General features: G+C 64.6%; 4 protein-coding genes across 4 annotated transcripts; 3 read left to right on the plus strand and 1 right to left on the minus strand.

The window, feature by feature from the left end:
• The first annotated feature begins 101 nt into the window (after window positions 1-101).
• CHLRE_09g400367v5 (uncharacterized protein) lies at window positions 102-4622 on the plus strand. Its single transcript, XM_001697523.2, has 10 exons — window positions 102-426; window positions 697-824; window positions 1137-1236; window positions 1400-1522; window positions 1868-1920; window positions 2226-2320; window positions 2783-2882; window positions 3189-3263; window positions 3515-3586; window positions 3879-4622. Exons 1-10 carry the CDS (start codon window positions 234-236, stop codon window positions 4050-4052), a joined length of 1113 nt encoding a protein of 370 aa, XP_001697575.1. The 5' UTR covers window positions 102-233; the 3' UTR covers window positions 4053-4622.
• Window positions 4623-4906: 284 nt separating this feature from the next.
• CHLRE_09g400404v5 (uncharacterized protein) lies at window positions 4907-8606 on the plus strand. Its single transcript, XM_001697524.2, has 5 exons — window positions 4907-5516; window positions 5826-5942; window positions 6209-6349; window positions 6662-7198; window positions 7498-8606. The coding sequence occupies exons 1-5, from the start codon at window positions 5202-5204 to the stop codon at window positions 7609-7611; spliced, it is 1224 nt and encodes a 407-aa protein (XP_001697576.1). The 5' UTR covers window positions 4907-5201; the 3' UTR covers window positions 7612-8606.
• A 14-nt stretch (window positions 8607-8620) lies between these two features.
• CHLRE_09g400441v5 (uncharacterized protein) lies at window positions 8621-15196 on the minus strand. Its single transcript, XM_043065985.1, has 11 exons — window positions 14978-15196; window positions 14617-14700; window positions 14267-14345; window positions 13946-14092; window positions 13577-13654; window positions 13332-13418; window positions 12891-12955; window positions 12508-12593; window positions 11966-12126; window positions 10622-10732; window positions 8621-10402 (listed from the first exon to the last, which is right to left on the minus strand). The coding sequence occupies exons 1-11, from the start codon at window positions 15073-15075 to the stop codon at window positions 9278-9280; spliced, it is 2121 nt and encodes a 706-aa protein (XP_042921376.1). The 5' UTR covers window positions 15076-15196; the 3' UTR covers window positions 8621-9277.
• Window positions 15197-15336: 140 nt separating this feature from the next.
• Window positions 15337-24708, plus strand: CHLRE_09g400478v5 (uncharacterized protein). Its single transcript, XM_043065989.1, has 22 exons — window positions 15337-15498; window positions 15563-15605; window positions 15706-15908; window positions 16183-16468; window positions 17317-17497; window positions 17731-17803; window positions 17989-18113; window positions 18384-18647; window positions 18878-18972; window positions 19355-19454; window positions 19658-19726; window positions 19960-20083; window positions 20442-20552; window positions 20895-20972; window positions 21224-21464; window positions 21786-21959; window positions 22186-22328; window positions 22559-22644; window positions 22898-23045; window positions 23178-23255; window positions 23438-23539; window positions 23774-24708. Exons 1-22 carry the CDS (start codon window positions 15493-15495, stop codon window positions 23903-23905), a joined length of 2862 nt encoding a protein of 953 aa, XP_042921377.1. The 5' UTR covers window positions 15337-15492; the 3' UTR covers window positions 23906-24708.
• The last annotated feature ends 68 nt before the right edge of the window (window positions 24709-24776 follow it).

The following is a 24776-nucleotide window of genomic DNA, read 5'->3' on the forward strand; positions in this document are numbered from 1 at the left end:
ACACTGGCAATCGGGCCTTTCCCGGTCGCGGACTCCGACCCATCGCCGGCCGGCCCATCGCAGCTTGAGACATTGCTTTTTGGTCTTGCTAAATTCTTGGTGACTCGTCCTAGTCCTTGTTGTTGCTTGATACCACCTTTAACACGAAGCACACTGCCTCAGCTGAAAACCAACATCCGCCCATTCTCTAGTTTCGCTCTTGAAATGTGCTGAATTTTGACCAGCTCCTTCAAATGCTTCGCTTTAAAGGCAGTCAGCATTTTCGACAGCGCCTAGTTTGCTCGACACTCTCCGGCCGGCCCATTCGCATTGACGACATCCGCGCCGCCGACCCCGAGAGCCCGGGCCTGCGCGAATTTGAGGCTTCATTTCTAAGACTTTTAGAAAAGCTCACGAATGGCTGCGTCGTGGAAATCAACGAGACGGGTGCGCCGGTTTGGCTGCTTGGCGGCAGGGTTTCAAGCAGCCACGCCACGTTGAGACGACCCAGGAGGAGGAACCCACGCGCAGCCGCCCGCCCATCAGTTATCACTTGTAACATTGCCGCATAGAATGCGGGATTGTGCGTCGCTTGTAGCATGTCCTCGCGGGCTTCAGTTAGGGTAGCCGCGTTGTGCTTACTACCAAGCGGCCCGCCCATGCGTGCGCTTGCCATCACCTGCGCACACCCTCCCGCCATACACCCACCCACTCCAGGTACCTCGCTGAAGTATAGGCCAGGTGTGGTGGTATGTGGCACGGCGCTGTCACACGACTGCGGCACCAGCCGCGGCATCGGCTATTTCCTGGAGCCGCTGGTGGTGCTAGGCCTGTTCGGCAAGAAGGTGCGGGAGGGGAGGGGACCGGGGAGGGGGGCTTGGCACACAACAACCACGTAGATTACGGGCATCTGCTACAAATGAAGGGAACTATCAGGAAGATGGCCCGCGCAACCCAGAGCTCAGGTTGATTGCGCAGTTCGGGCGGCGGCTGTGTCCGTGGCGAGGAGGGCCACGGATGGCTGCGTTCGGTGATGGGCTGCAACGTATGAGGCCACGTGCCGAGCCGCAGTTCCCAACGCCGAGTGCCAGTGTGGCTCCCTGTCCGACCCGCTTCCGGCCGCTGCCCCTGCCTCTGCCCCTGCCTCTGCCCCGCAGCCGCTGTCCATAACGCTGCGCGGCATCACCAATGACAGTGTGGACCCAGGTGTGGACACCTTCCGCACCGTGACGCTGCCGCTGATGCGGAAGGCGCTGGGTGAGTAGTGGAGGTGCCGTGCTGAGCTGTGACGGTGCGGTCACGGGCGCTGCTTTGTGCCGCCGCCATGTCGCTTGCAGCACACCAAACAGGAGCCCGTCTCTTCGCCCTTTCAGCCCTGTGCAACCCCGCCCATCCACCCACTCCCACCCCCGCGCTGCAGGCCTGGAGGACGGGTTGGAGCTGCGGGTGGTGTCACGCGGCGCGGCGCCAGGGGGCGGCGGGGAGGTGGTGCTGCGGGTGCCCATGGTGAAGCAGCTGTCGCCCGTCAAGATGGAGGACGAGGGTGAGAGCGAGGGGCGGCGCGGCGGGATGGTGATGAAGGAACGGGGGTGGGTGGGCCGGGCGGTAACATCTCAAGGTCCGGGCAAGCGATACCGGGGGTTGCGGTGGTTGCTGCAATGAGTGCGGAGACGTGGAGGTCCTTCCAAGAAGTAGTGCAGTGCGACCAAAGCGGTAGCCCGGGAGCCGCGGTTCAGGGCTGTTGAACTGGGGTTCAGTGGGGCGTCACGAATGGGGCAGCGGCTACAGCGGGAACCAGGGGAAGGGCCGAGACGCTTGAGGTGCTGCGGGGACACCTGGGATGCCCGTCCTCCCAGTAATGTTGACACGGGTTTTGGCCGGCACACAGGCATGGTCAAGCGGATACGTGGTGTGGCGTACAGCATGAAGGTCTCGCCACAGGTGAGTGTGGGTGGGTGTGCTGGTGCGGGAGGGGGATCTCGTAGCTTGCCCGGAAAGGAGTATGGATCGCATGGACGCTAGACGGGGCGCGTAGTACGGTGGCGTAGACTTCCAGAAGCACTGCGTTCCCCAAACGCGCAGCAATCCTCCACATGCTCGCATGTACGAATGCATTGCATGTACACGCACCCTGCACCCATGCACTCACCGCACGTCGAGTCGACTGTTTCGGCCTCTACCCGTTTTCTTTTGAAACACACCGTCACGCCGCTGTGTGCATACGCACACTCGCCCTCAACCCCCAGGTTACGAACCGGCTGGTAGACGGCGCTCGCGGTGTGCTCAACACGCTGCTGGCAGACGTGTACGTGTTCACGGACGCCACCAGCGGGGCGGCCAGGTGGGTGGGGTGGGAGAGCTGGATGCGGGTTGGGATGGTGTTGTTGGGGGGGGGGGAGTAGCCATCCATGGAGATCGGAGTGGGTGAAGTTTGATGGAGGGGAGGGCACCACCACTCCTGCGAGCAAACTTTGATACGGGGGCGGTTGGGATGGGGGCCGGCTGCAAGGGCAGGCGGGTGGCTAGGCCAGAAGGTGGAGGGGTGGGTGGGTGGGGGCACACGTCGGGCCTGTTCGTGCCTGGGCAGTGAGCACGGAGGCAGGCTAGGCCCTGCCGCTAACAGGCGGAGCTCAGGACCCGCGAGCCACGCATGGTGGCCTTGGGAGCTTGTATGGCTCTTGGAGGGATGGGGCAGCGTATGTCGTACTCAAGCTCCAGCTGCGCCCACCCACCTCTTACCATACGCTTCAATTCGACTGACGCTCCACTCCATCCGCTGTGTGTTTGTGTGTGCCCTCCTTAGCGGCAAGAGCCCCGGCTACGGCATCACGCTGGTTGCTGAGACCACCGCCGGCTGCCTCATCAGCGCGGAGGCGTGCCACGTGGCGCCCAGCAGACAGCAGGTGCGGAGGAGGAAGTGTGTGCCGATACCCATGGGGCAGGGAAATTGACGAGAACGAGAAAGCGACCGGAAGCGGGGGAGCTTCAGGATTAGCCCATCATGTCGTTCGGCTGCCCTACGGTACATGCGCGCACAAGCGGGGAGGGCGTGCGGGGAGGGGCATAAAGACACTTGGCAGAAATACCAATCCCTGGGTCTGTAATTGCCGCCATTCACATGCCACCGATTTGCCGTGGCCTTCCTCTGTTCCTCGGCGTGTCTCTGACTTCCTCTGAACCCTGCCATGACGTGTTCGCTGCCCGTCCAGACTGAGGGCGGCACCCAAGGCGAGCTGGTGCCTGAGGACATCGGCACCACGGCGGCGCAGCTGCTGCTGGAGGAGGTGAGGCGGCGGCGGCGAGGCTGGGCGGGGGAAGCGACGGGAGGGGAGTCGTTCTCGTCAGTCCCGAGGCACGGCCGCTGCGGGAGGTATCAGCACCAGGGCCCGTTCGTGAAGGGTTGGTCTGCGGGTCCCGAAGGGTATGGCAACAACAGGATGTGCATATCTCGTGTGCAGGAGCGCCGCACGCGAGATGTGTGTTATGATAGGTCTTATGACACCCGCTCCTGACCGGCTGGCTCCCTGTGCTGCAGGTCCGGCGAGGCGGTGTGGTGGACGGCAGCCACCAGGGGCTGCTGCTGCTGCTGTGCGCGCTGGGGCCAGAGGTGGGTAGCCGGCTGGCTGAGGCATGAGTGGCGGGCGAGCTGGTAGCTTGTGCCGGTAGTTTGGCGGCAGCCCAACAGCCCCTCCTCAGCAAATGCCTGCGCCTTGCATTCGCGTGTTCCGACCACATGGACAGCCTCTGCATCCCCCACCTCTAAACCTCCCCGATGCGTACCAACGCCATCCATCCCTCTCCCACTCTGGGGCCTCCCACCCCATAACCCAACCCATTCCCTTGGGCTCGGGCATATAACCCATCCCTCCCACCCACCCGTGCAACCTCGATTCGCACAGGAAGCCAACACGCTGCGGCTGGGGCCGCTGACGCCGCACGCAGTGCGCACGCTGCGCCACATCCGCGACTTCTTCGGCGTCACCTTCAGCCTGCGCACCGAGAGGAGCAGCAGCACCATCTTCGCCACCTGCGTGGGTGCCAACATCCGCAACGTCAGCCGCCGCGTCACGTAGTGCAGAGGTTGCGCGGTTAGAGGCAAGGGGAGACGGCGGGATTACTGGTGGCGGGGCGCGTGTGTTGTTGTGGCGGCGTGCAGGCGTGTGTGGGTTTGTGGAGCGAGCAGAAAGAGAGGAGGGGCGGAGGCTGTCTGTTGAGGTGAGGAGGGTGCGCGGGTGACGGCCATACATCTGGGCACGTCTGGGCGCCGTAGGGGGTTGCTGGATGCAGTCGCGCAGTATGAGATAATTAGTCTAGCAAGTTGTTTCGGACGCTCTGGCTGTGATGAAGCAAAGTGAAGCACGGGAGGGACTCGGCGCGCAGGATCATTTGCGGTGCGACTGGCGCGCGGTGTCAAGGGGGTGTCAGCTGGGGAAGGGGCTGATCCATCAGGGAAGACTGACGGCAAGTCGGCGAGCTTGAACTTTGCGCTTTTTTAGACACTGCTACATGCTCAAAGCGGGGTGCAAGGAAACGGACGCAACATAGTCAAAAGTGGTGGCGGTTGCAAGGTGGTTGTTGGTACAAGCAGGTACAAGCTCGCGTCAAACATGCTTTGTTGGCAAAGTGCTGCAACGTTAATTGCTGCATCAGCTCGATCTAGAACCGCTGCAACATTCTGACAGCTTGCAGCTACTCCTGACGGGTTTACGCCAGCCTGCGGGCAGCACGCGTGCACTCAATTAATTGAGCTGTAGCCTGACGACCTTCAAGTGGTCTTCCGCTTCTACAACAACAGATTGAGTACAATGCGCCATCGGTGACAGGCCATTGCGCCAGCTTCGGTCCCCCGCGATGACGGGTCAGGCTGGGTGGCGTCACCGGCGCGAATCCTCTCCAGCGACCGGTCTTATATTCCCTAGGCTAAAATGAAATGTCAATATCAACTCATATCCGTTCTTGCAGTCTGTGATCACTCCAGCCACCGCGATTAAGCGCAAGCCCTCGCGGACATCTGCCGTCCCGCAAACCTGACAGCTGAGTATTGCCGGTTTGACTGTTGAACAGCAGCTTCAGACACGTAGCTCTGTTTGACCAGGACCGGTTTCAGGCGTTCGCCTTGCCTTGTTCGCCAAACCATCGCCGGTGGGCCCTTCGGCAGCCAACGACTTCTGACCTCCAGTCGCGCCAGTCGCAGCCTTCCCCAGCCCTCTTCAGTCTTTACCATGGTCTTCGGCTGGGGCCGCGGCGGCAGCGCTGCCAGCGCACTCGCCACCGGCGGTGGCGTCAGCACCGCGGGGCCGCAGGAGCGCGCGGTCATCGCGGACGCCGCGGGCGTTGCGCCGACCTTTGACTCCCTCCCCTCCGACATCGGCTCCGGCTCTAGTGCCGCGGGCCTGGATGCGGCTGTGGGCGCAGACGACGTTAGCTGGGCGCCGCTGCCCGCTGCGGGCGGCGGTGGCGCCGGGGCCAAGGGGACGGGACCCAAGGAACCGCAGCCCTACCGCTTCCAGAGCCACGCCGTTAAGGCGCATCTAAAGGTGCGTGACGGGGAGGATCAGGGCGTGAGTAGCGCGAGAGCTGGGAAGAGTATAGGGGCGCGATGCGTGCGGGTTGCTGACGTGTCCAGCTTTGTTGGTACCTGCGCTCGCATGGTAGGTCCAATGCTTGCTAACGCCAGCTTGCGCCAGCCGTCCCCGCCAAACAAGCACGCCACGCCACGCCGCCTCCCCTTCCTACCTCCTCTCGACCCCATCCTGTGTTACTGTCCTCCTCCTCTCCTGTCCTCCTCTCGCCTCTCCCCCTCCCTCGCCTAACCCGCACACCCACTCGCATGCATACCCCCACAGGACCGCAGCACGGCGGTTGTGGACATGCGTGCTGTGGTGTCCGAGGCGCCCTGTGACGTGGTGTTCGACCTGCTGGCGGACCCGCACCAGCACGAGCGCATATTCGAGGCCATAGAAGTGAGGAGGGGCGGGGGTGGGGAGGAGGGGAGGTGGGAAGGGCGGGAGGGAGCTTGCTTGCACCGCTCCCAGGCAGCAACGGGGGAGGCAGGGGGAGGAGCTGTCCGCCTCATGCATGTTGCCACTTAAGCAGATGGTGCCGACCCGTGCCCTTCCATTCCAGCTCCCTTCCCTTTCCATTCCCCACCCTGGCCCTGGTCCCATCTCTGCCTGCCTCATCTTACGCTGCCTTGCCCTTGCCCTCGCCCCTCCCTGCCCTGCCGCAGTCTGCCAACGCTGTGCTTGTGTCGGAGCAGGGCCCGGTGCGGCGCTGGCGGCTGGACTACCGCGCGCGCTGGAAGTTCTGGAAGGTCGGCGGCGTGTGCGAGAACCGGCTGTGGATGACCACGGACAGGGAGGCGGGCACGGTGAGTGCGGGTGAATGGGTAGGTGGGAATGGGGTGGGAGTGGGGAGGGAGTGAGGTGGAGGGTCGACGCGTGTGAGCCACGTTGGGCGCAGCAAGGGTTGAATGGTGGGGAGGCAGAAGCGGAGACGGGGCAAGGGGGAGCTTGGGAGGCATTTATGATGACCTCGATGCCTCGATCAGCGGTCCCAGCACGCCAATACTGATCTCCGCCGGTCATCCAGGCCCATAGCACCGCTCATGTGCCAGCCACGCACCCCCTCACCCATTGCCTCCATTCCCACTACCCACACCTAAACACCCACGCGCGCGCAGGTTTCCTTCGTGCTGCGGGAGCCTGGCTTCCTGCGCAAGTATGAGGGTACCTGGACCATCACCGGCCCGTCAGGCAAAGGCCCCGGCGGCGCCTACAAGACCCCCGCCGCCGTCGCCGCCGAATCCGCTCACTCCGCCTCCGGCCTCTCGCTGCCCTTCCTCCAGCACCGGAACGTGTCTTCTCCGACATTGACACCCTCCCCCTCCGCCTCCGGTCTCCACGACGCCTCCGCAGCCGCCTCTCCTCGCTCCCTGTCCTCCACGTCCTATCGCGGCAGCTGCAGCGGCAGTAGCAGCGGCAGTAGCAGCGGAGGCCTGTCACCAGCCGACACCCCTCGCAGCTCCGCATCTGGCGGTGTCGGCCTGGGCGGCTTCCTTGCCTCCATCAACAACCCCTTCATGTCGTCTGGCCACCAAGGCAGCAGTGCTGCTACAGCCGAGGCCATCCGGACGCCGCTACAGACTGTCAGCCCCACCACCATTGTGGTCAGCAAATGCATCTCGCCCAAGGTCGCGCCGCCCTTCCCCATCAACCAGGTGCGGCGTCCTGCATCATGGTATGGGATAGTGAAGGTCGACAGGGTCCTTAGAGCGTAATTTGTGCACGCGCGGTGGGCTGTTCGTGGCCAGCTTGCTCACACACAGCACACACAGCAGATGACTGTACCCAATGTGGCTGCATGGCTATGCAAACGACTGGATGCGCTGCAATCTGCCGCTTGGCCCTCCAACACGTACCTGCCTGGCGCCCACTATCGCCCTCACATACCCTGCTGACGCCTTTGCCCCGCCCGCCCCCACACCTGCCTCTCCCCGCCGCACGCCTGTGTTCGCAGGTGCTCAAGGGACACGCCGTGGGTCAGGTGGGTGACATGCTGGAGGGGCTGCTGCTGGCCACCGCCCAGAAGATACTGCTCGGCGAGGAGGGGGAGGAGCAGCGCGACGGGTAGCTGCGGAATTGAGTGCCACTGCTGCAGAAATGATGAGTGCTGCAGAAATTACGAGTGCTGCGGAAGTAATGAGTGTTGCACCAGTGATGAGTGTTGCAAAAGTGATGAGTGTTGCGGATTGAGGACCGCAAAAGGAAATGGAAGAGGGATGCAAACTAGGACGCAGGGGGCCTTAGGGGAGTACCAGCGGCAGTGACGGATTGGGGATTGCAGGAGCATTTGCGAAGGGAGGTGATGTACATTGATCAAATCCTTCGGTACAGTTGCAACATTTGGGTTGCGCACAGTTGCAAAAGGACCTATTTTGATCCGAGCGCGGACAGTGTGGGCAGCTGTGCATGTGCGCATACTTACTTGTCTTACATGTCTGGGAGAAACACGTGCTTGCGGGGAGTAAAGGAGCCGAAACTGTGTAGTGCGAGGGGACTCGGGGAAGTGAGGCGGACCTGCCTGTTGGCGAGCGCAACGGAAGACGGGAGGCTACTGTGCCAGTAGCCAGCACTGGTCCCGCAATCAGTAGTAAGCACAATGCGTGTATGTGCGCAATTACGCGTGTGTTACTGTTCGGGTACTTTGATTTGATGATGGTGGTGATGATGATGAGCGAAAGATGGCAGCTACGGGGCGGCGTGGGCAAGCGGGCTTCGCAACTGAGGCATGTGTCGTGTGTGCCCGATGCTGGTGTGGCATTATTGAGACGCTGCCCGCCGGGTCATCGCACCGCCGCCACACCACGCCCCCAGGGAACATCCGCAAGGCACGCGTATTACCGCCGTGCGGCGCTGCTGGAATTGTTCGGACTGGTTTGCAAAATTCTTCCATTGACGAGACGAAGAATGACTGTGTACGCGTGCGAACTGGAATTGAGAGAGGTGGGAAGTGGAGTGTAGATTGGGCTGTGGAAGTTGAGATTTGTGTTGGGATTGTTGGCATTTTCTTGTTGTGGGGGTGGGGTTGAGAGGTACTGATGCTTCGTGCTGTAAATCAACTGGCGCCACGTGATCAGTGCTGTACATTGGGAACGGTGGGATGACCTTGCCGCTATCTCGCGGTCCGTCAGCACACACGTCCTGGTCCTCAATCTGAGACTTAGGATCACATTTGCGTGCTACAGGCTACCACCCAGCGTCCGTACACGCCGCCACTCGCGTTCTCAACCTCCGGTCGAGTACCGCACGGCAGGGCCAGGGACTATTAAGCATCAAGAGGTGACCAAATGAACCGGACATTTACCCATTACCAGATCGTGCCGCAATCATCCGGCACGACGGGTGTTAAATTCAATGCAACTCAGCAACGTGCTTTGGCGCAAGGTACTTGTGCGCAAATAAAGAAGCTGAGTGAGTGGTCACGCGAAGTGTTGAGTCTGTGAGGCGCCGGGGCAGAAGTATCGCAGCAGTGGTCTTCGGCACACGGTCACCGCAAGCTCTTGCTGCTCCCCACCTTCCCTGCGCAGCCTGCCTATTATGATGCCTGCGCCACCGCGCCGCATCCTCCACCTTGTTCTCATTCCCTGCTCGTAATGTGGCACTACCGTACACTGCGGTAGCCGAACCGCAAATACACGCAACGCAGTATCTCCGTGCGGTAACATCTCCTTTCTGCCATACCGTGCAGCCCAGGCACACCGCATCAATGTATCAATACCCCCAGATACCCGCCCCGCCTACCGCCGGCGCTCGTCACCTCGCTGCGGCTCCTCCCGCCCCTCCCGCCGCTCCGGGTTCCACCGCCGCCCCTCATCCCGCCGTCCCTCATTGCTCCGCCGGTCGTCACTACGCCGCTCCTCACCGAAACGGGCCTCCGCCCTCTCACCGCCCTGCCACCGCCTCCGCCCCTCCTCCGCTTCCTCGTCTCCACACCATCGCTGCTCACGGTCTCGCCGGTGCCTCCGACCCTCCGCCAGTCGCTCCCAGCTGCCAAGCCGCCGACTGCCCCCGCTGTCACCGTCCGGGCTCCTGCTCCTGCTCCTACTGCGGCTCCGACTCCGCCTGCGGCTTGGGCTGCTGCGGCCGCGACCGTCCCTGCTACTCAGGCGCTGCCTGCTCCTGCTCCGGCTCCGGCTCCGGTTGCGGCTGCGGCCTCCGCCGCCACTGCGCCACTCACTGCGAACCGCATCCGTGTCCGCGTCTGCACCCCGACTGCGCCCCCAGGCCCGGTCCCGGCTCCGACTGCGGCTGCCCCCACCGTGCCTGCTGCCACCGCGGCCGGCCCGGTCCCCACTGCAGCTCCGCCCGCGTTCCTGCGCGCCAGCCCGGCCCCGGCCCCTGCTGCGGCTGCGGCTGCGGCTGCGGCTGCGGTACCGCCTCCGGCTCCGGCTCCTGCTCCTGCTCCTGCTGCGGCTGCGGCTGCGGCTGCCTGCCCGGCGGGCGTCCCGGTGCCGATCAGGGCTGCGCGAGGAGCCGCCCCTTTTATCGCCCACGCCTACGCCGCCGAGCCCGGAGCAGCCCGCGCCGCCGTTCTCCCGCCCGTCTGACCGCCGCCACCCGCGCTCCTCCTGCACCACCGCCGCCGCGCCCTCCCGCTCCACGCCTTCCCACCGGCGCTGCCGCTGCCGGCTGCTGCCCCCCTCCCTTTCACTGTCACTGTCGCTGCTGCTGCTGCTACTGCTGGATGAAGAGGATGAAGAGCTGCTGCTGCTACTGCTGCTGCTACTGCCGGTGTCGCACTCCACCTCGCCGCGGGCGTTGATGTCGGCCGCGATGGCTGCCAGGTCGGGTCGGTGGGTCTGCAGTGCTGCCAGCCAGCGCCGGCTCATCTTGGGCCGCCCCTTGACCGTGTGCTTCCACACCTGACAGCACACGGGAGCAAGAGGGAGAGCGGCAGCGCCGTACGTTTGCATGCAGCGGTTTGGGATGGGTCACACATGTACCGGTATTGGCCGATGAGTGGTCTACAAACAGCATGCCCTCGCTCTTTCCCCCGTCAAGCTCTGCTTACATGTCAGGGCCCCTTCCCACCCGCCCGCCTTCGCCCGCCCCGCCCCGCCCCGCCGCGCAGGCGCACGCACCCGCTCGAAGTTTGCGGTGCTGACGTAGTTCTGTGTGACCGCCACCGTGTCGTCCAGGTTGAGCACCGCGTGCCACCAGCCGCCCGGAACAAACACGGTCTCGCCGGGGGCCTGGCGAGGAGCGGGCAGGTGGGTGCGTGGGCGGCCGGTCAGGACAGGATCAAGAAGTATGGTCGTGTGTGTTTGTGTGGTAAGTGTGTTGAGTGCAGGGGGGTTGGGGTGAAGGGGTGCAGTGGTTCGGACGCCAGGAGAGGAGTGCAGCAGGCGTGTAGTGTGGTGGGCGAGGGACAGGCATGCCCAGTCGCCAAGTAAGTGCGTGTGCATGTGCATGCGTGTGCATGTGCACGTGTGCAGGCCACGAGAAGCACGGCCGCAAGCCCTGCGAGCAGTGCGGTCCAGGCCCCTGCCGGCCCAAGGCGCCGGGCGCCGGCTGCAGCTGCAGGTTCCACAGGTGAGGCAGGCACGCAGGCAGGCAGGCAGGCAGGCAGGCGGCAGCGGGCGAGGCTTCATTTGTCACGGGCGGGCTAAGCACGTGCGGTGGGCCGCGGTGGCTTGGGTGCCGGCAGCGGCAGCTGGTTCGCTTTGCTGCCGTGTGTAAGCATCAACACGCTCCGCGGATGCCCGAGGGCCGCTTACACCGTACCCCTGGCCTGCCGTGAGCGCCATCTGCCCACCAGTCATGGCTCACTGACGCAAGCCACTCCGCCACGGACCCCACGCCTCTCTCTCACACCGCTCTCTCGCACACCTGGCCGCAGCTCGGAGCCGGAGCGTGTGCTCATGCGCGTCATCAGCAGGTGGGCCCCTCCCTCGCACTCCCTACTTCTCTAGCGCGCGCGCTCGCGGTGTGTGTTTGGAGCTGGAGCTGTGCGGCGCTCAACGCGCGCTCGGCCCGGCATGCGCATGTGTTTATGCTGCCCATAACACCGGCACCGTGTTGGGGTGCGCTTCGCGCTCTTGTGCATTGTTTGTACCACCAGCAACTCGCATCCGCACCCTCAGCCGCATCCGCATCCGCAGCCGCGCCAGCGCCCGCACGCGCACTCGCAGCCGCACCCGCACCGGCACCCGCACCCGCACCCGCACCCGCACCCGCACCCGCACCTGCACCCGCACCCGCACCCGCACCCGCACCCGCACCCGCACCCGCACCCGCACCTGCACCCGCACCCGCACCCGCACCCGCACCTGCACCCGCACCCGCACCCGCACCCGCACCCGCACCCGCACCCGCACCCGCACCCGCACCCGCACCCGCACCCGCACCCGCACCCGCACCCGCACCCGCACCCGCACCCGCACCCGCACCCGCACCCGCACCCGCACCCGCACCCGCACCCGCACCTGTATGAGGTCCACGCAGCGGGCGGTGGGCCAGTCGGGCGCCTGCGCCCTGGGCCACACCTTGCCGAACCAGCTGACTGCCTCGCGCTCCACCCCCTGCTCCTTGGGCAGCACGTGGGCGCGGGGCGTGCCGGGAGGGAACAGCGCCCAGCGCTTGTGGCCTGCAGGGCACATGCGGGTGCGGGTGATCTAGAAAGGGAAACAACGGGCGTGTATGCATGGTGTGAGCAGAGAGGAGCACAGCACAACAAGGCACCATCGTCCGAATCGGTCCGACATGAGGGTTGCAGGGAACCACATTCCTCCTATTCCGTTGCTGAGCATCCATTCCCTCCCCCATGTTCTGTGCGTCCAGCCGCTCAACCCCCTCCAACCTCAAACCCCTGCCCGACTGCGCCCACTCCCTACCGGAACTGCGCCCACTCCCTGCTCTGGGACATAACCACCACAGCACTGCCTGCTCCCCCCCTGCCCCTGCATGCTGCCCGCCTCCCCCTCTCCACACGTAGTCATGAATGTAAACCCCCCCCCCGTCCCCGCACCTGCCAGCAGTGTGTTCCAGGCGCTTGTGGCCAGGGGGTCGATGTGCAGCCCACTGCCGCTGCGGGCCGGGCCCATCACCACCCACCTGAGGGGATGGAGCAGGGGGAGGGGCGGGGGGTCGGCAGTATGAGTGGCAAGCGGAAGACAAGGTGGGACGTAGGAAACAGCAGTTTGTGCAGTGGCCAGCCCACAGGACTTCGGCGCATCACCAATGCAGCCGGCACAGCACACACGCACATACACACGCACAACGTGTTGCGCAACATGACACATGCCCCTGTACACCACACCCGCTACCACTACCTGTGTGTGTGTGTGTGTGTGTGTGTGTGTGTGTGTGTGTGTGTGTGTGTCCGGCCTGCACCCACCCACCCGCCCGTACCTGTAGGGCGGCCGCCTGCCCTCGCCCACCAGTCCGAACAGGTCCTCTCGGAAGTAGGCGGGCACCTGAGGCGGGCCGGTGAGGAGGCGGGTGGGGGTAGGGGTGGTGGGCGTGTCTTCCAATCCGAATAAAACCGAGCCGACGGAGGGGGCGGGGGCGGCATTGCACAGGCAGGTGCAACGAGGCGACAATGAGTGGGGCAAGCCACCCCCTTCCCCCCAGCAGGGCCTTCCGGCTTGCCTGTTATTCCTAGCTTCGCAGAAAGGTGCGAATAACCCCTCTCGGTGAGTTCCCACCCCTAACTGTCACACCGTCTTTAAGGACGGCCACCCTCCTCCGGCTTCCCCTCCACCTCCCCCTTCCCCCCTCGCCCTGCCCCTCCCCCTCCACCGCCCCCTGCCCCCTGCCCCCGCCCCCTGCCCCCTACCCCCTGTCGCCCACCTCGTAGTCCCTCCGCATGGCCTTGCTGCCGGCGCGGTCCGCGAAGGTGCCGTCAAACACATACAGCGGCGAGTCGTCCACCGCACCCTGGGAGGGCAGGGCGGGAGCCGGGAGGAGGGCGGGGGGAGGGTACGTGTTGGAGCTGGATGAGCCCCCTCTGGGCCTCGGTCTTTCCGGGTTTGAAGCGACCTACTGCTCCCCCATCATCCATACACGGCTACCCCGCCCCTCCACCCCGGAGCTACCTGCTGCAGGTCGGCCACGTATGCCAGGTAGTGGCTCAGCCGCAGCCGCACCGCGTAGCCGTCGTCGTCACTGCCCACCTGGGCAGAAGGGCGGCAGGCAGAAGCGGAGTGGGAGGTGCGGGTAGGCGTGGAGAGAACGCGGGGGCACGTGGAGGGAGTGGTGATAGGGCTGGGCGGTACACCACTGAATACTCGTGCAGCTTATGAGGAAACCCACTGATTGGGCTTTATCTTAGCGTCCTGCCGTAGTGCCCCCCCCTCCTCCCCCACTCCCCCACCCCCTTCAACTAATTTCACTCCCAACGGCTACCCTTCTGCCCCCCTCAAAGGCTATCCGCCCTCCTGCCACCTGCCAACCCTCCCCCTCACCTTGAACTTGTGGTCCCCGAACCTCCGCCGCATGTCCTCAGGGTCCGTCCAGCGGCGGGTTGCGGGCCAGTGCTCCGCCAGGCCGGTGATGACCACCGGGATGCGCGGCCGCTCAAAGCGCTCCACAAACTCCGCCACAGACAGATCCTGGGGGTGGGCCGAGAGGTGTAGAGGGTGACAATCGGAGGAGGGAGGAGGAAGGGGCATACGGACATAAGGACGCAGAGGCGGAATCAGCTCCAGAAACGAGGCAGCAGACATGCAGCCGGCGGCAGCTGCAGCGACTGCAACAGCAGCGGCTGTTCAGGCGCGGAGCCGCACCTTCCAGTGGATGCGGGGTATGCGGTCCACCAGCCCCTCCGTGCTGCACAGGTCACTGCGCGCGTAGCCGTGCTTGGTCCTGCAGGCGCAGGCAGCAGGCAAGGGATTGGGGAGGGCGTGGGGTTGGGTGTGTGGTGGGAGGATTTGTGGAAGTTGGCGGTTGGGCAATGACACCAGCGCACTGTTGTGCGGTGCGCAAGGGTGGAGAGGCGGGGTGGCGCCTCAGGTGACGCGCACGCCTACCCCTCCGGAGTTCCCATCAACACGCACACATATACAGGGTGCTTCCCTCGTGCTCTCTCACAAATGGTGCCGTGCACGAGTTCGCATGGCTCTCACACAGCTCTCACCAGTCGCCTTTGGTGATGCTGAGCTCACTGCGCGCCGCGCGCTTGGCGGAGCGGACCTTCTTTTCGTACTCGGAGCGGTGATGTCTGCGGTGCATGTGTCGTGCATTTGTACAACATCACTGGCCACCAGGTCAAGGGATCCCGTGGGGCTAGGGTGCACACGGATAGAAGGCGCCCGTCGGAAGAGACAGGGGGTCTGACAGGGCCGCCGTGAGCTCGTCAGCGGGCTGGCGGTCGGCGCAACCGCTTGGCACCGGCTTGTCATTATCTCCAGACAACTTGCTAACCAAGGAAGGGTAGCATGTGGCCGGCGATCTGACAGACCTGGTCCCCTCCGTGGACCCGCAGTCACCGCACGCACCCTTCAGTCGCCGGCGCCGCTGTGCCTTCCCGCCCGCTGGCGAGCCCGCCCGCCGGCGCCACCTCCTCCGCCGCCCGCGCCACCTCGCACGGAGCCATAGGGTGCCTTTATCAGTTCATACAGTTACCTCGCTTAATCGCAAGGACGGCCCTGTGCGGGACCGCTGACTTGCGGAACGCTGTTTGTGGAGACAAGCTTGTGTGGCGCTTTGTGTTCTAAGCTATTTGTATATGCAGCTATTAAACGCGTCTCGACCGTAAGCTTGCGCGCCGCATGGAAGAAACTTCCAAAGCACAATCGTGCTCGCCAGCCAACATGTTGCCAAGCCCTGATCCCACATATCCAACATCTATGACAGTCTTTCATATAGCACTTAAGCAAACAACAACACAATCCCCCTCTTCTTACTTGCGCGAACTTCCTTCTTCGACTCATACTTGGCGTGCGCGCTAAGGATACGCACATGTATTTAGTTTGGGAATGTGGAGCGGGCCCACAGTGAGCACAGCGACAGGATGGCGGTGGGTATTGACGCCCTTGACCGCTGACGAGCTCACTTCTAAGGCCGCTGCTTTCTCTGCGCAGGCTGCAGAGGTGGCCGTGCCGCCTGGCGAGCAGGGCGGCGCGGGTGCGTGCGAAAGGGCGTCATTTGCTGGACTTGATGCGTGACTCTTTCTTCTTCCAGCTACCTTAGTTACCTCCCGCTTGCCGTTTGGATATTATAACAGGTCCACAACCGGAAATTGCAACTCTAGTGTTCAGCGACGGGTCAAAATACACCGGCACGCTGAAGAACGGCACGCCTCATGGTCTGGGCACCTGCGTTTGGAAGGACGGGAACCAGTATGACGGCGAGTGGCGCAACGGCGTCATGCACGGGTTTGGGACGTACTTGTGGACGTCGGGGCAGCGCTACGACGGAGAGTGGAAGGTGCGTGGGGTAGGCGCGCACACACACACACGCACAGGCGCCGGAAGTGTCCCGGTTCGAAGCCGTGAGTGAATGAGCCCACGTTCTGATGGGACTGAAGGCTTTCGACTGTGTTCCAGGCATTAGACATTTAGCATGGGGTCCATGTCATGCAAACAGCGCCCAGCGACAACATGCAACCCACACCGCAGGCTTCTGCCCAGCCCCCAGCCATCCCACCTTCTCCCACCTTCCTCATCCCAACCTGCACAACTGGCGAACCACATACATACAGGACGGCAAGCGGGACGGCGTGGGCGTTAAGATGTACGCGGACGGGTCCACCTTCCACGGCATCTGGCGGGATGGCATGAAGAATGGCGTGGGGGTGTTCAAACCTGCCGCCAAGGAGAGCAAGGCCAGGCAGCTCATTAAGACCAGCAGTGGGCGCCTCATGGGAGTGGCAGGGGGCCTCACGAGCGCGGGGTCCGGCCAAATCGAGGGCGACAGCGCCCTGAATCTCAAAGCCTACGAGTCGACACAGACCACCTCGCAGCAGCCGGAGACGCCCATGCAAGCAGGTGCGCGGCTTGGCGGGATGGGGCTTGGCGGAGCATGGCGGAGCGTGGCGTGGCAGAGCAGAGCGGAACGGAGCGTGGCGGGGGTTGTGATCCTAGGAGTGGGTGTGTGTGGGACGGTTGGCTTCCCGACGGGAAAGTGGCGCGGTTGTGCCGCTTGCTGGTCCTATGCGTGCGTGCGCTCGTGCGTGAAAGCGTGTGTCGCGCGTGAATGGGCGGTCGGGCGAGCTGGTGCAACATGCGCGGTGCGGGGCTGGATGCACATGCGTGGGCAAGGTACATATGCACTGGACCAGGTGGACCGGTGAGCCTGTTGGCAGTAAGCAGCGACAGGGCAGGGTAGAGGGCGCATGTATATGCGGCTGGCGTCGGCGGGTGGATGGCCGCGGCAACCGCCTGTGCCCGCTGTCAGCTGGAGCGCAGCCGGCAGGGCCGCGCGCATGGAGGGCGCCTGCTGCTGGGGCTGGCCGCATCGGATTGGTTGTGGAGGGCTCCGCACACAGCTGGGCACTGGGAGCCTTGGCGCTGCCCCCCGCAATGGCGCTGCCCCCATGGGGTGCCGGCCCCTGGGCTGCTGGTACAGTGGGCCGCGCTGCGGCGACGGCGAGGAGCCGTAGGCATGCTGGACGGACATCTTGACCGGAGACTCGCAGGGGAGATTGCGCAGCCCTGCGCGAGCAAAGGACGTAACCTAGCCCCCCGGCGCGTGGTGTACGCTTGCGTGTGCTGCGTGTGGCACGCGCATGCTGCAGGCTGGGGGCTACAAGCTGCGCTTAAGATACGCATGTCCCCCTGTACCCTGGGGTTTGGTTCTAGCAGGCCCCTGTCCCCTTCGCCACTCCTCGCTGCAGACATTGGCGCCAAGGAGTCCACACACGGCGCCTTTGCGTCCCTGGCGGGAGCCACCTCCGCCGCCAATGCCGCGGCGGACAAGGGTGAAAAGGACAAGGGGGACAAGGAGAAGGAGAAGGAGAAGGACGCCAAGGAGCGGGAGAAGGAGCTGGAGCGGGAGGGCAAGCTGCTGTTCATCCGGTGCGCGCTTTTTGGAGGGCGTGTAGCGGGCGTGCAGCGGGCGTGTAGCAGGATAGCTTATGGGTGCTGCTGGTGGTGGCGGCGTGCCGTACAGTATTGTGTGGGCGGGTTGGGCCCGAGCCCTGTGTCAGGTTTGGCGTTGCCCACTCCGGGCCCCCTCTACCCCGCACTATTCTCAAGACGCCGCTGCATGTATCCTTTCTTACGTCACCCTGCGTCACCTTGCCCACCAGGGCGTTTGAGGAGGGCGCGCTGAAGCGGGAGGAGAAGCTTAGCAGCGAGGATGCGAAGATGATCTTCGGGCCGGTGGGTGGTGGGTGGGAGCGATGACAATGGGGTTGTTGCTGTGTGCTCTGTGAGAGCCGTTTGGGGCAAGACTGGAGCAAGGCGACAGGGGAGGGAGAGCCAAGGCGGGGAGCTTGAGGGTGGACCTGGCACGGACTCGCGCAGTCTCGTCCATCCCCGTGGCTCCGTACCTCCCATGCACACAGCCCCCCAGCCCGGAGGGCGGCGACGGGCGCGGTCGCAAGGCTCGCAAGAAGGTCAAGCGGGCTCTGGGCCTGGGCAAGAAGCTGCAGCAGAAGCACGGCCAGCTGCTGTACAAGGGGATGCCCGGGTGAGAGGGGGTAGGAAAGGAGGGAAGCGGGAGAGGAGGGAAGCGGGAGAGGAGGGAGAGCTACATGGGGGCAGGAGGAAGGGGCGCATGAAGGGATCTGTGGGCAGCCAGGGGACAGCCAGGTGATGGGGATGTGAAATGTCAGGGACTTGGCGCGCTGTCGGGTATGCTTCGGGGTGTGCTGTTGGGTTCCACGCTGTGGGACAAGCCCAAGCACACCGCACGGGTGCTGAACCGCACGTGCGCCCCCGGCACGTGGCCGCGGCGCAGGTACGACCTGATGCTCCGGCTGCAGCACGGCATCCGTTGGAGCATCGGCCGCGGCTCCTACATCGCCGACCAGACCGGCCGTGGTGGCGGCGGCACCGTGGGCGGCCCCGGCTCCGGCCCCAGCTCCACCGTGGGCTCGGTGCCTGCCCCGCGGCTCAGCAGCCTGGGTGCGGGCCCGGGCGGCGTGGTGCTGCCGTTGAGTCACGTGCTGCAGCCGGGCGACTTCACACACAAGGACAAAGTGTTCTTCCCCGCGGCCGGATCGTGAGTGGCAAACTGTGTGTGTGAGAGTGTGTGTGTGTGTGTGTGTGTGTGTGTGTGTGTGTGTGTGTGTGTTTGTGCGGGAGGGTTGATGGCCTGGGGTGCGGACAGGGTCATGGGGATGGATTGGCAGACGCACGAGTAAGGAGTGAAGAAGAGTGCCGTTCGACTCCCCCATGTGACGCTCTTGCCTGACCCTCACCTCACCCCTACCCCCTCCGTCCCCGACGCAGCTCCATCACGCCCGCGCACCCCGCCGGCGACTTCAAGTGGAAGGACTACTCGCCGCGCGTGTTCCGCAACCTGCGCAACATGTACGGCATTGCAGGTGGGTTTCGGTGCGGCGCCGGCAGGCCGCGCAGGTGCAGGTGCAAGCGGGGGGGGGGGGGCGGGGGGAGGGGAGGCGGGAGGGACGGAGGCGGGAGGGGGGCCGAGGGGAGGGGAGGCGGGAGGGACGGAGGGAAAGCTGTGCGGTGGCGGCGCGCTGGAAGCAGGGATGTGCTGATGCAGTGGGCACCGTACTCTCCAGAGCAGCTTATGGCGATAGCATACGGGCAACAACCAAGCACCTGCACTTCCCTCAGCCGCGCGCAACCCGCCCACCCGCTCACCTGAATCCTCGCACGCCTGGCTCCTCGCCCACCTCCCTACTGCTCTTACCTCGCAATCCCTCCTCTTGCCGCACGCCTCGGCCGCTCGCGGCGCCTCAGACGCGGATTACATGCTGAGCCTGGGCGGCAGCAGTGCGCTGTGGCAGCTCAACAGCCCGGGCAAGAGCGGCTGCATGTTCTTTCTCAGTGACGACGAGAGGTGGGGCGAACCTTGGGTTGTGGGGAGGCGAGGAGGGGGGGCTGAGGAATTGACGTCGAGTCAGCGGCGGAGGTCGTGGTGAGGGTCGGGCTGTGGGTCACGGGGGCGTGTGGTGGGTGAGTAGACGAGAGCGGGTTGAGGCATGGCGCGTGAGCTGTATCACACGGCGTGGCCCTCCCGACCAAACTGACCCCGCCCTGCAGGTTCCTTGTCAAGACCATGCGCAAGACGGAGATCAAGACGCTGCTGGAGCTGCTGCCCAAGTACTACAGGTACGTCTGGGCGGGGAGGGGGGGATTGGCTGGAGGCAGGACGAGAGGCAGGAGGAGCAGGAGGAGGCGGGGGACGCACAAGGGAGGAGCCATAAATGCACGACTGGAGGACGTACAGCAGGAGCTGCACGTTGCCCTTCACGTCCACCCTCACGCGTCCTCCCAAAACTGCCGCCCCAACCGCCGCCCCAACTGCCCCCACCGCTCCTGCCCCTCCCTCCCTTACCCCCCAGCTACATGGAGGGCCAGCCGCAGAACCTGGTCATCCGCTTCTTCGGCGTGCACGGCGTGAAGCAGGTGCACGGCCGCACCGTGCGCTTCGTGGTTATGCACAACATGTTCAACACAGACCTGCAGGTGAGGGGAGGCCCACGGGCCGGCTAGGGGCAGACAGGGGGGTGTTGTAAGGTTGGTACAGAGAAGTGTAGTGGTTCATGCAGAATGGAAGGAGGCAGGCGGGCGGATGGCTGTTGTCACATTGTTGGGCGGTGTTGGGATGGGGGCGCGACATCTCCACTTCAACGCACCCCAGCCAACCCAATGGAAGGGGCTAGGACGCAGACGGCATGGGCATGGCGGTGTGGCACACGGCTCCCGGGCCCATTCCTGCCATGCTGTAATGCGGGCAGCCGCTTCAGGTGCCAAGTTTCGCACAATATCCTGCGCAACCCCACAACCTGCAACGTCCCGCCTCCCCCGCCCCTCCCGCTGCCAGATCCACAAGAAGTTCGACCTCAAGGGCAGCACGGACGGGCGCACCACGGGGCCGCACGTGTCGCCCAACGACCCCAAGACCGTGTTCAAGGACCTGGACCTGGACCTGCAGGTAGGAGGTGTGTGTGCGTGTGTGTGTGCGGGGGCGGGTAGTACCAACTGAACCGAACCCAATGTAGAAGTGCGAGGGGGGGTTGTTGGAACCAACTTCAAAGTGCTGGGCTGCACACGGGGAACCGGGAAGTGGGGGCATGAGTAGCTGGAGGGAGGTGGCAAAGGACGCACGTGTGTGGGGCGGGCAACCACATGGCGGCCCTTGCTGCTTGGCGGCATTCACCTTCACATGAGTCGTCAGCAACATGGATTCTGTGGAGCCTCTTGACTGCATGTCTTCCAACGATGTAGCCCTCATGTCCTCCTGTCTTTCCCCCCGCACCCCCGCCTGCCCCCTCAGTTCCTGCTGGACCCCGCGCACCACGCGGCGCTCATACGGCAGATCAACAACGACGCCGAGTTCCTGCGCGCCGTCGAGGTGGGTGGCGGGCGCCCCCGCTCGGGAGACCCGAACCAAAAGCACCGTACACTTGCAGTTGCGACCCTGCACGTCCGTCAAGTCCGTCAAGTCCGTCAAGTCCGTCAAGGGGAAACCCTGCAACCCGCCCCCGCAACTCACAATCAGCTTGGCAGCTTGCATAGCTGTCAAACACAACGCACCCGTATCGTTTTTGGCCCGTGTGCCTCACTGCCTCCTATGACCCGCCCCTGCAACCCTCCCTCCTGCAGGTGATGGACTACTCGTTGCTACTGGGGATACACTTCTGCAGCCGCGCGCGGTTGGCGGCGGCGGAGGCGGCGGCGGCCGAGGGCGGCTCCCACTCGGGGGCGCCGGCTGCGCACAGCGCGGATGGTGGCGCCGGGTCGCGGAACCACGGCAGCGGCGGCGGCGGCAGCGGCGGCGGCGCAACGAGCGGCAGTGTGCAGCTGCCGGGAGTTGACTCGCACGGGTCCGACGCGGATGACGCTGGTGAGGATCAAGTTGCAGGTCTTGGCCAGCGCGCTTTGCTGGGGCGGGGGGGGGGGGGGTTATTACCTTCCCAAACTAAACGAAACGAATTGAAACGAGAAACTTGGGGGCGGGGGCAGCGGGCCATGTGGACAATGGTGCGAGCGTCCGGAGGATGGGTCGATACGCGGACCGCTATACAGGGCGCAGCATGCCGCGCACGGATGCAAAGCAGCTGCCGTGCCGCGCCGCCACAACCACCGAACCTGCCCATCACCACCACCACCTATTTCGTTACACTCGGGCACACAACCACCGCCACCATTGCCACTGCTGCCACAGCCCATCGCGTGTCGCCCGCCAGCGGCCGCAACGGCCTCACGCCGACCTCGCCCGGGGCGCACGACCGCGGGCGGCAAGGCAGCGTGACGGGGCCAGGCGGCGGTGGGCCGGGCGGCGGGGAGGACCCAGACGGCGAGCACGTGCGCAACTTCGACCTCTTCTCGGACCGGCCGGGTGAGTGTGGGGCCCGGGCGCTATAGAGGGGCGTGGCGTGGGGGGCAGGCCGGTGTTTTGCTGGCTGGAAGTGGCACGGCTGCTGTGGCTACCGTGTGGCTGTCTGGGTATGCCCTGACCGTTGCCTGTGGGCGTGATATGCCACACCGCCTCTGCACGCCTGTTGAAACTCCCCCCCCTTCCCTTCCCGGCTTCGCCCTCACCTTCCCCTCACCTCCCTCTTCAGACCTGGACAAGCAGCTGCGGCTGTTTGAGGAGCGCATGAGGGGGCTGGGCTACAGCGAGACACGCATCGCCGACATCCTGTCGCTGGCGCGGCTGCGCTTCCTGGGCGACAAGCTCAAGAAGAGGAGCAAGAAGGCCTACAAGGTGGGGGGCCGTGGCGGTGTCGGCTGCCGAGTGCGGGCTGTGTGTACCGTCGTTGGTGCCTGCCGTTCCCCGGCGTGCTGCCTCTGGTTTCACACCGGGAATGGTTCAAGTCACCCCCGCTAGCTGCCCACCCTCAGTCTGCGCGTCCTTCTACCGCCAACAATTTCCCTGGCCGCTCTCCTTCCTGCTTGCGAAATGCCAAACCCTTCTTCTCACCTCCTCGCCCTCAGGTGTACGACGGCCCCACCACGGTGCTCAAGGCGCTGGCCAGCCGCCGCCACGGCCCCGGCGCCCTCGTAGACGGCTCCCTGCCCCGGTGAGCGGTGGACAGGGCCTTGCACGCGCCCAAACATCAAAAGAACGAGGGCGATAACGAACAGGCGCGCGTGCTCGTTTACGTTCGTTAGTATTGTGCTGCTTGCTTGCTGCGGCAGCTCCTTGGCTTCTGGCGGTTGCGTGCCAACCGTGTCAAACCGTGGGCGCGCTCACTTGCTTCCTCCACCTCCACCCCCACCTCCTCGCCCCGCATGTTTCAACCTTGCAACCCCCTCGCCCCGCCTGCTCTGCAGGCTGGACGAGGTGGAGGAGGCTGCGGGCGCCAGTGACGAGGAGGAGGACCTGGTGGGCGGCGCGGCGGCCAGTGCGGTGGGCGGCGGCCGGGCGGCGGCTGTGCCCCTCAACCTGGGCTACCAGATGAGGGCGCTGGCGGTGCACACGGTGCGGCCGGGTGAAGGGAGGGAGGGAGGGAGGGAGGAAGGGAGGTTATGACCCGATTGGATTGGGTCAACGTCCAACCCGGTAACGTATGTGCGGATGTGCCGCCCTGTATGTGTTGCTTGGCACCCGCAGAAGAGCGACGCGCCGCCGGAGGAGGTCATCCTGTGCTTCGGCATCATCGACATCTTGCAGGAGTGGAACACGCGAAAGGTGCGTGCAAGTATGTGTGCATCCTACTCTGTGCTCGCCGCCATCCTCGAACCGGTCACGCCGTGAAACCCGCTGCTCGAGGCCAGGCCGGCACTTGCCGGCTGGGAATTCAATGGCACGTCTTGTCCCGGCGCTGACCCTTCCCCGCCGCCGCGCCCCCGCCCACCTCGTGCGGCGAGCAGGTATTTGAGCGCACGTTCAAAAGCTTCACGCACGACGGCTACGCCATCAGCGTTGCGCCGCCCAAGCTGTACAGCATCCGGTTCGCAGACTTCCTGACAAAGGTGCGGCACCTGCTGCGTGCATGTATGGATGGGGGGCTGTGTTTGACGCTGGCTCCACATTCCAACCTCTTTTACCCCAGGTCCTACGACCCGGCCCAGTAACCCGTCGCAACCACCCGTCCCATTCCAGCCGCCCATCCCCTCCGACGCTCCCCATGCCTACCGCTCCCCCCAGTGCATCCTGAACCGCTTTTCCAAACATCCTTGCAACCGCCCTCCCTCCCCTTCCCGCAGGCTGTGTTCATGGACCCGTCGGTGGCGGCCTCCCGCGGATTGCACCTGCCGCCGCTGTACTCCAGCCTGTACGTGCCCGCTGTCACCACCATAGAGGAGGAGCGGGACTCGGACTTCAGGCACAGCCGGTAGCAGCCGGGGGCAGCAGCCAGGAGCTTGGTGGAGAAGGAGGAGGAGGAGGAGGAGGAGGAGGAGGAGGAGGAGGAGGAGGAGGAGGAGGAGGAGGAGGCGGAGCAGGAGGAGGAGGAGCAGGAGGAGGAGGAGCGGTGCGCCAGCACTGCAAGCCGCAGCGGCAGAGACATGAACAGCTGCAGCAGGCACGGTTGCAGTGGGACAGTGGGCACCAGGGCGGACGGCGGAGGCAGGGGTGCGGGGGCTCAGGCAGCTGCGGGAAGGGTGACGAGAGTGAAAGGGAAACGTAGCATGCGGGTAGGGACTAGAGAGTGGGGCGGTTCAGCCGGGGACTGCGACACCGGGAGCAGTCAACCGAACACGCGCGCGTGTCAGTTAGTGTCAAGCAACGATGAGCGGGCGAGTATGCCAGACGGGTTATAGCCAAGGCAAGCCAGGGCCCCACGAATGCACTGGCAGTGAGCATGCTGCAAAGTGGAAGGGACTTCGAGGATGCGACGAAACAAGTGAATTGCTGGACTGCGGCTGTGTGACAGACATTGGGACAGGCCTGAGACTGTGCTTGACTGTGCGTGACAGTGCCCCCTGCTGCGGACTAAGCGATTAGAACGCCTGTGAGCGGACGAGGCACTAATGCAGGTGCTGCGAACTGAGATTCACTGTCCTGTGGGACCGTGGTGGTCAAAGGAATGGACATGCGCGTAAGGACGCATCAAGGACTATCCGTGTGCTTGTGTGAAGAAGGGACCGTGAAGGGACAGGCCGAACAGCAGCCATGTGAAATCATCCTTCGAACGTAGCAAAACACCCTCATCCTGGTTGTTTGCCGCCCGTGCGTTAGTCTCCGCACGACGCGTGTCCCGCGCGGTAT

The sequence above is a fragment of the Chlamydomonas reinhardtii genome, chromosome 9 (genome assembly GCF_000002595.2).
Source record: "Chlamydomonas reinhardtii strain CC-503 cw92 mt+ chromosome 9, whole genome shotgun sequence".
Classification (NCBI taxonomy): Eukaryota; Viridiplantae; Chlorophyta; class Chlorophyceae; order Chlamydomonadales; family Chlamydomonadaceae; genus Chlamydomonas; species Chlamydomonas reinhardtii.

What these genes read in the sequence shown, in the direction of transcription:
- CHLRE_09g400367v5 (XM_001697523.2), top strand. Translation starts at nt 234, where the DNA reads ATGCTTCGCTTTAAAGGCAGTCAGCATTTTCGACAGCGCCTAGTTTGC. An exon ending in TGGCGCCCAGCAGACAGCAG is followed by an intron (nt 2,883 to 3,188) that starts GTGCGGAGGAGG and finishes CTGCCCGTCCAG; the next exon opens with ACTGAGGGCGGCACCCAAGG. An exon ending in CGCAGCTGCTGCTGGAGGAG is followed by an intron (nt 3,264 to 3,514) that starts GTGAGGCGGCGG and finishes CCTGTGCTGCAG; the next exon opens with GTCCGGCGAGGCGGTGTGGT.
- CHLRE_09g400441v5 (XM_043065985.1), bottom strand. Translation starts at nt 15,075, where the DNA reads ATGGCTCCGTGCGAGGTGGCGCGGGCGGCGGAGGAGGTGGCGCCGGCG. An exon ending in TACCCCGCATCCACTGGAAG is followed by an intron (nt 14,093 to 14,266) that starts GTGCGGCTCCGC and finishes GCCCACCCCCAG; the next exon opens with GATCTGTCTGTGGCGGAGTT. An exon ending in TCGGGGACCACAAGTTCAAG is followed by an intron (nt 13,655 to 13,945) that starts GTGAGGGGGAGG and finishes CCTTCTGCCCAG; the next exon opens with GTGGGCAGTGACGACGACGG.
- CHLRE_09g400478v5 (XM_043065989.1), top strand. An exon ending in ACCTGGACCTGGACCTGCAG is followed by an intron (nt 20,553 to 20,894) that starts GTAGGAGGTGTG and finishes CTGCCCCCTCAG; the next exon opens with TTCCTGCTGGACCCCGCGCA. An exon ending in TCGCAGACTTCCTGACAAAG is followed by an intron (nt 23,540 to 23,773) that starts GTGCGGCACCTG and finishes CCCTTCCCGCAG; the next exon opens with GCTGTGTTCATGGACCCGTC.
- CHLRE_09g400404v5 (XM_001697524.2), top strand. Translation starts at nt 5,202, where the DNA reads ATGGTCTTCGGCTGGGGCCGCGGCGGCAGCGCTGCCAGCGCACTCGCC. An exon ending in GCATATTCGAGGCCATAGAA is followed by an intron (nt 5,943 to 6,208) that starts GTGAGGAGGGGC and finishes GCCCTGCCGCAG; the next exon opens with TCTGCCAACGCTGTGCTTGT. An exon ending in CGCCCTTCCCCATCAACCAG is followed by an intron (nt 7,199 to 7,497) that starts GTGCGGCGTCCT and finishes CTGTGTTCGCAG; the next exon opens with GTGCTCAAGGGACACGCCGT.